At 44.0% G+C, this 12,007-nt stretch overlaps 1 protein-coding gene across 1 annotated transcript in view; it reads right to left on the minus strand.

Moving 5' to 3' along the window:
* Window positions 1-5,008: 5,008 nt before the first annotated feature.
* The window catches only part of efnb3b (ephrin-B3b), a 71,274-nt gene continuing 64,275 nt past the window's right edge, over window positions 5,009-12,007 (minus strand). The window contains exons 4-5 of the mRNA XM_029455156.1: window positions 11,174-11,236; window positions 5,009-6,972 (exon numbers count right to left, since the gene is read on the minus strand). Of these exons, the coding sequence (XP_029311016.1) occupies window positions 6,542-6,972; window positions 11,174-11,236 (494 nt within the window). The 3' untranslated portion in view covers window positions 5,009-6,541. The remainder of the gene's footprint in view (window positions 6,973-11,173; window positions 11,237-12,007) is intronic.

The following is a 12,007-nucleotide window of genomic DNA, read 5'->3' on the forward strand; positions in this document are numbered from 1 at the left end:
TTTGCTGCCTATCTGCATCTGTCTGTGTGTGTTCATGCGGCACACACACACGGCTATCATCCTCCATGGCATTAATATTCATCTGTGTGTGCATTGAGCAGAACAGATTAGCAGGAGTAATGATGAGCATGTAATGATAAGGGGACCACAGCAGTCCCGATAGTCTAAACAGGCCTCTTTTAAACCCGACTGGAAAGAAGCAAGCAAACTCATTACGGCTTAACAGCCATTAGATTAGCATTAGTTCCTCTTTGAAGGGAATATTGCTGCTGGTTTCTATGGATTAGCAACAGTGGTGAGCTACTCAAGGAACATTATCACTACTGGTGTGGTGTTAGCGTTTTGTTGGCAGATACTAGCTACTTTATTGTTACTTATTCTCCTTTACTATCCAGTGATAGTTGGTTTTTGCAGATTAGAAATACATACCATCATTTAGGTACTCTACAGGTAGCTAATCGATTACTAACCCATTGCCATTTTTTCTGATTATAGAAAGGCTTTGGGAATGTGACGAGTTACAAATAAGCCAAACAACTTCACTACGAACTGAATACAAACAGTATAAGTCTTAAATTCTAAAGATTTACACTTGCTGTGAAGGACCACTTCAACAGAGCAGGATGGTCAGAGTTGCGGCCATTTTTATGTTTACTGTTGCCATTGCAAAGAATAGTTTTTGCAGTAACGACCTAACGAGCATTGGAGTAGTGCGATGTCAGTTGCGGTCTGACCGTTGGCTTGGTAACCCAGCAGGACACACACATGTTGATTATTATGAATGTGATTACAGACCCAGGGTACACGATGAGCACCAACAACAGACCAAAGGACAACTTTGGTTTAGTGTAGACCGTAGATCAAAACAGAATTCTCAAACTATAGAGTGCCCCACTGACCAGTGTTGTTGCCATAACAACCATCACCATTTTGAATAGTCAAATGACCACGTCAAACTGTTTGATGTCCGTTAAACTCCAAATCTATTTGTTTTGCACATGTAGAACCATTTTGCATCACTTGAGTGATGAAGTAAAATCACCAGTATGCTCATCGAAAAGATATAAACAGGAACGAAGATCAAAATATTTATATTTTAACAATCAGTTCATTAAGTTTCAAAATGTAAAAAAATAGTTGGAAAGTGCATCCTGCTATATGATGCCAGGCAAAGTGAAGACACCTGTGTGAGCGAACAGCAGGTGTGCAGCAGATTTTATGTTTTCGGTGTGCAATGACATTATAGTGCTAGATAAATAGTCTTTTGTCACGTCACAGTAGATAAAACCCAGGTGTAAATGATAACGTTAATGACGGCTGAATTCCATTTACCTGCTTCAGTTTCAGGGTCCTGGTATTGTCCATGCTGGCTCACTGTCATGAACTACTGAGACGCTTCAAGAGAACAGAGCTCGTTAGTGTAATAAGCTGCACCTGTGCTCCTCCTTCTGTGACTAGTCAAAGATTCTTCTGTGTAAAAGAAGCCGCTTAAAACAGGAACTGGTTTAAATTTGTCCAAACCCTAGTCACATTGAATAACCTGTTTTGTTTGTAAAATTACAGTTGAAAACTTACTGCTTTGTATTTAAAAAGCGAAGGGAAGAATATCATTGCTGCAGAAGGCAGCAGTGATACTTCCCCATTAATATCTTGTCAGCAGAAAGTCTTCTCACCTTCCATCGCAGACTGAAAACCCATCTGTTTCCACGGCACCTTGGCCAAAAATTTTTTTTAAAAAGATCTTTCTGTATGTAGCACTTAAATTGGTTTGGCAGATTTGAAGCTAATGTACCTGCAGGATTCTTGCTGTGAGTTCTATCCTCATGATATCCTCATAAGTCGCTTTGGACAAAAGCGTCAGCTAAATGTAATGTAATACTGACTGAAGGTGTTTGGCAGATTAGCAGGTTGCTGGTAAATGTTTACTGTTCGTCAACCTTCATTGTACTTGCCCTCAGCTTCAGTGACAGGTTGTCATGGCAGAGGCAGTGACAAGTGTCTACCAGGATCAATGCCGCTGTGTGGCAGTGTATGCGATTGTGTTGGTGTTTGTGTAGTTGGGGTCAGTGACTGTGTGTTTGTGACTGTGTGTGCTTGGCATGTGATCTACTCTCACACATCACAGATCAAAGGGTAAAGGCAGCTGCCTGGTCATCTCACCCTAGGCCACCCTGGTGGCACGCCATGCTGTGGAAGGACCTTAAAAACAAACACACACAGATTCACATCCACAACCGGAAGAAACTAATTTTTGAAGGGATCAAAAAGACGCTAACTGTTACCATAGAGATGTGCCACAAAGCTGGAGGGATAGAGGGGGACATAGAGGAGGAAGAGGGCTGTTAGAGAGGGAGACAGAGAATCAGCTCTGTCAATACGTTGCCAGGCAACACTCAAAACTAACGAAGCAGGGTTTGATAACATGTTGATAACACCAGTGGGAGAGCCAGTGTGTGTGTGTGTGTGTGTGTGTGTGTGTAATGGCAGTGTTATTAGCAGAGGCAGTGAAAGAGCCCCCGCTGAGACAAGCCTATAGCAGAGATAAGGGCAGAGACCTTCCATTAAAGGCAGGGGTACTAGTGGGCCTCAGGAACTCACACACACATACAGCCGCAGAACAAAAGACCTCAGCAGACAAACAATAATGAATCACACGACAGGACCAAAAGAGTGGTGCTTAAACATTTTTGTTTGTTTTTTTTATTCAACCTTTTTTTCCAAACCAGGAATGTACTAGTTTTTTCCTCTCTTTTGAGGTGTGTTGGGGGGGGAGGGGGCAAGGGAACGGGGGAGGGAGGAAGGGGTCGCCGTGATGAGTGGACAAGGGGGTAAGGAGGAGAGAAGAAGAGGAGAGGACACACAAAAAACCTTCTCACACAGAGGTGTCCCAAATACAAAGTCTCAACACGTTACATATGAGAACCACCTCGCTCCGCAGCCTCCGCTTGCTGTCTATTGGCACAAAGAAACACACACTCACCCACATGTACACGCACACACACACACTTTCACCAACGGAGAGGTGAGGGAGCTAGGCGGTGGCTGCTTCTTCTTTTTTTCTCTCTCCCCCGTTCCATAGAAACAGCACTTTCTTCTTTCTCTTTTCAACATGACAACCAGTGGCTGTGTCCGTGGTTTTTAAAAAAGCCAACACGTTGAGTCGACCAGTCAAACACAAACAGTGAGAGCCAGAGACACAACTTTGAAATAACATTGACATGGAAATCAAACAATAGAAGAAGAAAAAAACTTTGAGTCCAAGAGATACTTGACATTCTGCTGAGAGGGAAGGGGGAGCGAAATGGACTGAAAACGGGGCTGTGGCTTCTTCGTCGGAGTTGACGCCGTAAAGTCTGAGAAGTTGTGTTTTCCCCCTCCTAGGCAGCAGCCATGTTCGAACAAAATACTGTCATTTTGGATTGGGGTGCTCCAAAGAGTTGCAGAAGTTGTTGAAGAGAGAGAAATTGACACTTCATTTGGCTTGGAGGATATTATAGGTTCTCTGAGCATGTTTAAATAGACATAGACTTAACAGCATACATAAAAAACACAAGTCGGCAGTTGTACAAAAAGAAGAATTTGAGGAGTGTTCCCCCTTATTTCATCTTTGAAATCAATTTTGATACAGTCAAATACAATCCAAACTCATTTATGGTATAAAAACATATCTGAATATCATCATCATGTGTTGAACAAAGTCATTTCAGACGAATGTGACATTTACGTATGAAAGATATCTAATTATATGATGTTAGATACTGATACGAAACACAGTTGAGAAATGTTTTAAGGTTCAGAATTAACACTGGCTTCACACAGAAAACATGGCTACATCACTGGAGGCCTTGTGTGTGTGTGTGTCTGAAGAAAATGAAAGCTTAAGCTCTCCTCTGCCACCCATTTTACACAAAAGCCATAAACATGTTTGAGCAACACGAAACTGCTTTTTTAAGTATGCACATGTGATTGCACCTCTGAACACAGCATTGTGTTATTGCCCTCGAGGTCGAGGTGCTGGGCACTGCCGTGTTTGTGTGTGTGTGTGTGTGTGTGTGGGCGTAAGGGTGTGTGAAAGAGAGGAGAAAAACACGCCATACACAAACGCTCTCTTCATCCCTCCCCTGTCCACCGGGTTAGTCTTAATCACAGAAATAGAGTCATATGAAAGCAATCAGCATTTCTGTCGAGAGTGGGTGAAACTGTGTGTGCGTACAAAGCAAGCGGTAGCGAGAGCGAATGTATGTCATTCAATGCAATCAGTAGGCATTTGTGACAGTCATTAAAAGGTGTGAAAATCTGTGTTAGGTTGGGTGGGAGGGTGTGTGTGTGTGTGTGTGTGTAAAACAGGGAGAATGTACTGACTGCTGGAGGGGATTTCTCTTGTGTGTGTCTGCAGCGAGCAGTGTACTATGTGTGCCTTTATAATAAACGAGAGAGCGTGTGTGTGACACAGAGATGCATTTCAACACAAATTTTGGCAGAAAAGAGGAGCAAATTTGAAATGTGCCACCTCGCGTTAACGTTAAGTGTGACCGAGTCACTGTAGCTGTGTGTGTGGGTGTGTGTGATGAGATCTTCTGTCCTTTCCATGGTTAAAGTTCAACTCCTCCAAAATCCATTTTGACTGTCGGTCCATCGCCTATCCGTTGAAGAGGCTCAGACCCTCCGTTAAAGAAAATGTTTCTCTCCTTCGCCAGCCACTCTTTCATCTGCTCTCTCCATCCTTCCTTGGGATCCTTCATCTCTCACTCCTGCCGCTCCCATCCTCCCCTCCCCTCAGCTTCTTTTTTCTTTAGTGTGCAATTCCTTCACAGTCTTTTCTTTCCTTGTCTCCCACCCTCCCTTCCTCTCTTTCTCTTTTTTATTTTTTTGAAGTTCTGCATTCAGACGCCGCTTTATTCCTTCCTCCCCAGACAGCACTCTCTCTCGCCCTGTTCTTTTCCCTTTATTCTTCTTTTTCATTTCATCCCCTCTCACCCCCCTCCCCATTCCCCACCTCTCCCCCGCCCCTCACTTCTTTTCACTTCTGCGTTTCAAAAAAAGCGTTTGAAAAAAAAATAACTTTCATAGATGGTTCTACCTCAACACTTCCACAAACGAGGTCTAAACTTCAAAACTACAGCATAGTACAAGGAGCTATAAAAATATACACAAAGTTCAGAGACCCCAGAGGGGTGTGAGGGGGAGGAGAAAAAGGGAGGGAGGGAGTGAATGAGAGAGGGAAGAGAGGAAGATAGACACAACCTCTGTTCGCTGGGAAAATTAAAAAAGGGATTAAATTAATATACAACGCAAAGGGAAAAGGTCGTTCTAAGTTGTGAAAAACAAAAACAGCAGATAAAAAATGTCTAGCAACAGAGGTGTAGTTTAACAGAGTGGGTACAAATAATAAAACAAAGGAAAAACAGAAAAAAACAGAAAGAAAACATCTAAAATTATTTACTGGATATTCATATATATAATCTATAAGTGTCGATAGCGATAAAAAAATCTCACTTTTTTGATATTCGCTCACTATTTTGTGTTTTGGTATTTAAGACAAGTCTAAAGAACGCACGCGTACTCACAGTCACTCACACACAAAGCGTACACACACACACACACACACACACAAACTAAACCCCACACACGCATATGCAAACTCATATGCAAACTTGCTGTACTGAAGCGCACTAACTGCACACACAAGTCTAATGTGGAGCAGCAGCGCCATAATTATTATCCAAGTTGTATGCACACTCGCACAGTCACACACACACATTATTAAAATATACAAGATTCTGAGTGTCACCGATTGGTCAGGCCTCCTCAGGCCTGGGCCTGGTCATGTGACCGCCTGCCCGGGCTTGCTGATTGGTTGAGTCCGAGGCCCCTATTTTCTCAGGAGAAACAAACACAAACAAACTAGAATCCTATTGGTGAGTTAGTGGCAGAGGCCGGTCTCTGGTTAGCCGGTGGAGCTCTGAGGGGTGGGGTGCTGAGCTGGGCAGGTACGGCCTCTGGAAATCAGAGTTCTCCGGCGCTAAGTGGGATCAAGGGCGTAGTATATTTTTTAGTTGTAGTCCTTTACTTTTTTTTCTTTTGTAAAACATCTCAAGTCTCAACGCCAGGTCCATACTCCTAGAAATAAAGTGTGTTGCCACACACACGTAACACACGCTGGCGTTTTTAGGGACGACTCTTCAATTCAGCATGGGTGGGTCTCGTTTAGCTCTGAGTTAACAAGAAGGGGGCACTCAGAGGCTCTTGTCCATTTGTGAGGACCTTGTTAATAAGGGCTATGTAGCAATACGACTTTGCCCTTAACACACACTTGGTGGCCCAGTTGTGTGAGAATGGGGTGGGATGGCTAGAAACACAACTGAGGCCAAGCTCACGGGGCAGTGAGTGGGGGGTCCATGGGACAATACTGGTAGTATTGAGGGGTTCAGGGTCGGAGCAGTGATGGCGAGCTTTGCTGTGGCTTCATTTGGAGCAGGGGGTTGGTTGGTAAAGGGTAGAGGGAGGTGGATGTGTCCAGTCGGCCAGAGCAGTGGCCGTCTCATACTTTGTAGTAGATGTTGGCTGGGCTCTGAGGAGGCATCTCCTGGACGATGTAGACGGGGTGTCCGTAGTCTCCGCTCACCTTCTCGTAGTGCGGGCAGTAGGCTGAGTCTGACGTCCGCAGAGGGATGATGATGTCGCTTGGCTCAGAACCGTTGTTGTTGGAGCTGCTGAGGCCCCCGCCTCCTCCCCTCTTGGGGCTGGTGAGCGAGGACAGCGACAGTGGAGGGTGGTGGGTGTCCGAGTGCTTGGCGTGCCGCCGGCGGTAGCACACCACGCAGATCACAGCCGTAACCAGCAGGAGGAAGGCAGAGCCTCCCGCGGCTCCGGCGATGAGGGCGATGTTGGAGGGCTGAAGGGGCCCATTCTCGCCGCCCTCGCCCCCGAAGTTGTTGGTTCCTCGAGACTGGGTGGAGTTCCCTGCTCCGCCTGAAACAAATCATAAACCAATCTTAGTCCAATATCCACACTATCACAAGCTGCTTTCAGTGTTTCCCTTTGATTTATATATGCATATTAATCATCACGAATATACCAGAGCAATAACACAGTTTGCTTTCACAATTTATGTGCTCATGAGCTTTTAAATAAACATACCAATCCTTATGGTTCTGCACCACAACGACATGAGTAACGGTGCTGGTTTAGCTCTGCTAGTGAAGGCTGCAGAGATTTAACCCAGTGGAATGCAGTAAGTATGCAGCAAATCTCACAAGACGCTTATATGTGGTCTCTTTATTGATGTAATGAAGTGGACAGCAGTGCTTATAAAGTGGAGAAGGATGTCCGTAGACTCCTTGTGAGAGAGTACAGTGCAGCATATACTCTTGTGGACAGCCTTGCTAAGCCACAGTGTGTATCAAGGTAACACACTCTATTTCCCTAACCTTAAAAACTGTATTTACTTAGCATTACCGCCGACCACATGAAGAGAGCCTCCCCGTGCTGCCTCTACCACCAGACCGACCACACACTCCGCCCGCCTGCTGGCCTTCCTGCCTGCCTGCTTGCCTTTTCATCTGACTGTCTGTTTATCAGACTGTCTGTCACACTATCTTTGGGTCTTTCAGCCGATTGCTCCCTCTGTCTGTTGTATGTCTGTCTGAAACCTAAGATCTTCACAGCCTTGGAGCGCCAAGTTTTCTCTGCAGGAGGTTGGGTCAGAACGCAGCAGGTGAATGATGGTCTGGACGTGTGTATGTGTGTGTATGTGTGTGTATGTTTATAGATGTAGGGGTGGGTAAAGCTCTGGCACTGGACCGTGTGAATGTGTGTGGCAAACTGGTTAAGGCCGGTAATTTGCTGTATAGAGCCTTTGGATTGGTCCATCATTATTCTTGGCACACATCCCTTTCTTTTCTCCCTGTCTGTCTCCTCCGCTTCCTCGCCCTCCCTCGCTCCGTGGTTCTCTCTATCTTCGGGTTATTGTAGCCGTAATGACCTACCTTGCTCTGAGCTCAGTGCCTCGCAACGCATGCACACATGCGGAGACACGCACACTAAGATACGGACATACACAACCATGCAAGGAAATACATGCAGGCACACCTCATCCCCCTGATGCTAGGCCCCCCGTCGCGCTGGACTGACTGGAAGCAAAGCGCGAATGCCGGACGTCGATTACCCTCCCTTCTCATGCTCCCGCTTTTTTCCTCCCTCCATTAACCCAACATCCCTCATTCTCCATCTCCATTATGATCACCGCCTTTCACCGGCTCTCTTTATTATATCCTCTTCCTTCATCTCACCTCCGCCTTCTCTTTTCGCTCCCCCTATTTTCCACTTCTCACTCCCTCCTGTGTTTCCTTTTTTTTTGTCACACAAGTTCAGACTTTGACACGTTTCTTTCCCCTTGATTTATTCCCTCTTTTTTTTCATTAGTGAGTTTCACCTTGGAGAACGATCCAACAGGTCAAATATGAAAGAACAGGTCACGGTGATAACATAGTTTTGCCTTTGCTTTTGAGCCAGCTCTACTTCCCCTTCTATTTCTTGAATATAATTCATTTCCCACTAAACTGTGTAAAAAATGTCTGTAAATGTTGTCAGAACAAAGTGTGAATCAGTGCATGTTTCCATCACCAACCTATATAAATACATTCAAGAGGATCGGGGAAGATTACATAATTAATGGACCAGTAACTCTGATGCATCGTGCCATTTTATTGCTGCTTTCCACATAAGATTGCTTTTTTTTATGAATTAATTTTTCTCTATCCATGCGTGCTCTGTGGCGTTTTATCAACTGCTATGGTGATACAGAGGGGGCATGCATACACCCCTGCTCTCGCTCTCTGTTTGTTTTTTTGTTTTGGTTACTAAGAGAGTGACAGCATGACATGAATACCTGGTTTGACAACAGAAGATGCAGAAGCAGCGCATAAAAAAAAAAAACATACTTATTTTTTTCTTTCACTCAGGCTGTTCTCAAAACGAGCAAATAATGGAAACCTACTAACTGTGCCAACAATGGCAAACTGAGTTGAAATTCAGATCATAACATTTTAATGAACAGTGAGTGAATTAGGGGAGTAATGCCAAGCTTCTAAATCTGTATCTGTTCATTTCACCCACACACACACACACACACACACACACACACACACACACACACACACACACACACACACACACACACACACACACACACACACACACACACACACACACATATCTGTATGCAGGTTTATACTGGAGGTTTGTGGGCTCTGGAATCTGCAAAAAAAAGAAAAGATTGCTTCACTTCCTGCGTTAAACTGTTATCTTGTGCTATCTCACAGTTTTATATTGTCTTCTTACTGTCACGTTGTGCACAGTGCCAGACTTCAATATCAGATTATTAGGGTAACAATAGCACCTTTGCAACTCAAAGTTATTAACAGTGAACCTTGCTGAACGTCTGAATACTGAACCTTAAACTATCCACGCTCAGTGCTACGGGCTATTGCATTGCATTAGGGATGTCGCAATATACCAGACTTGAAGATTTATTAATAATGCTAACAATAAACATATGATTATATTGTGTAAATAATCCAGGGGATAATAAATATAGTCTCAAAGACTGATTATTATTATTATTATTATTATTATTCTTATTAATATATATTTTTCAAAATGTCTTTAGATATTGCGATAATAAAATGTAATTATTTTGGCCACAATAATTGTGTAGTGAAAATATGATATTGTGACAGCACTAGTTTGCATTTTGGCACATTTGCAATGAACTGATTTACTTTGATAGTGAGGAAAAGGTCTGTATCCAATGATTACGGGACTAGATCAGAAGTTTTAAGATCTAAATCTTTTTATGATTTCCAAACAGATTTAGGGATGTTTATCCTCACCAGACATCTGAAATCCTGCCACCATTGCAACGAGTGAGCGAGCGGTGTGTGTGTGTGTGTGTATGTGTGATGTCTGTGTGTTTTGATTTGAGTTATGACTCTGAGAAGGAGTGTGCTTTTGTGTGTAGAGCATTATCTGTTCATATCCCAATAATGTCTTTGTTTACATCCCCAGAGAGGATCAGATGAGACAAACAAACAAAATGAATGTGAATAACCAGCAATATCCCAGTTATTATCCGGGATGATTCACAGGACGATTAGAAATCCCGTCTTAACTGTCGTGTCAGGAGTCAACACAATCACTTCACATAAGTGTATGATAATGTGTCCTCGTCTGAGCGTCAGGAATGTGTAAGATCCCTCATTATATGTGTGATTCAAATCTTATAAGTGTGTCCAGTGTTATTCGTCTCATTCGAGTAAAAACAATGCATACTATTGTTGATTACTTCACACATACACTTCTCACCTATGTGCGTTATGGACAAGTGATTGGACAATGTGGGAATGCCCTGGTTCACACATTTGGTATCGTACACAAATTCATCACCAAAAGCACACAGAAAAAAAAAGGAAATGAACACAACTGAGAGCAGATCATGTTCTTTCTCCACTGAATGACTTTGAGGTAGAGCATGAATCTAGTCTCTCTCCATTTCCATCTCCTTCTTCTATTCCCTTCTCCTCTTTGCTTTTCAATTATTCTTTTCTTTTTCCTCCTTATGTGCCTCCCACTTCTCCCCACTCCGTTCCCTCACTCCCCTGTCTCCTCTTCTCTCTCCCCTCATCTTTCCGTAATTCTCAATTCTTTCTTTCTCTCTCTTGACGGAACTAGAGAATCCAGGCCATCCAAACTAATGACACTAATAACTCTCTGAAATGTCGCCGCCGGTCTAGCCCTCTCTCCTGCTGCCCTCTCTCCCTTTCTCCCTCTCTCCTCCTGTCTCTTTCTTCCTCCCTGTCTTTTTCTTGTCCTTCTCCCAAGGTAGCTATTAGCCATCCATTCCCCGCCTGCAGCACTTAGCTCGGAGGCCCGGGCGAGTAGACCGAGAGGAGAGGGATAGAAAGCAGCTGAGAGAGAGAGAGAGAGAGAGAGAGAGAGAGAGAGAATTAAATAGAGAGACCCACAGATGTCACCGCTGCACATTCTCCATCTGTCGCCTCCTCCCTCCCTCTCCCCACTGCTTCTCTTTTTATCTACCAGTCTTTGCTTATTCCCTCCATCCATTTTGTAGATAGATCGGCTGTGGATTACCTTCATTTGGTCTCCTGCTTACCTGGGTTTCTGCTGGTGGTGCGTCCCGCTGGAGGCTCCTTCTTCGGAGGCAGCCCATATTGGCCTGTGGAAGAAAAGAAAAAAGTTTAATATGAGCAAAAAGATGAGAAAAAATTATCTTCTCCAGCCGTCTCAGAATTGAAAGCGATAAGTGGCATTAACACAGAGAGAGCCAGCCAGAAAGAGAAATAGCGACAGAGGAGCTTTAATAAAGCCTTCCTTCCCCTCCATTCCCATTATAGGAGAGCACATATTGATTGTGCTTCGATGTGCTGTGTATGAGCACTTTTCCATTTGTTTGGATGGGAAACTAAAGAGAGGCCGTTTGTTGTTTTGGCCTGAGTGAATTTACACAAGGCCATAACGGCTTGTAATCTGTAGTCGCTAAATCAGGCCATCTGTCTAGCAAGCCTTCGGTAATGGTGATGGCATTAAAGTGCGTTTATGTCACACACACACACACACACACACACACACACACACACACACACACACACACACACACACACACACACACACACACACACACACACACACACACACACACACACACACACACACACACCTATTGTACAAGTGTCACTCCTCACTGCGCTGAGAGAGATGGTTCAACAAATACACATTTTGTTCACTTTGGTGCCATCTGGCCAACAGTAGGCTGCACGAATATAGTTTTATATTGGGATATGACCATTTAGCTCTGCAGTTTATGAAACATTTTAAAAAGAAAGTCTGTTTTTGGTCATTGCAGCAGCAGGGGAGAGCAAGCCATGGGGTGTTTATAGATGAAACTGTGCAATTAACCAACAGAAACACACTCTGCATCTAGTCCATG

This window comes from Cottoperca gobio, chromosome 18 (genome assembly GCF_900634415.1).
Source record: "Cottoperca gobio chromosome 18, fCotGob3.1, whole genome shotgun sequence".
Taxonomy (NCBI): Eukaryota; Metazoa; Chordata; class Actinopteri; order Perciformes; family Bovichtidae; genus Cottoperca; species Cottoperca gobio.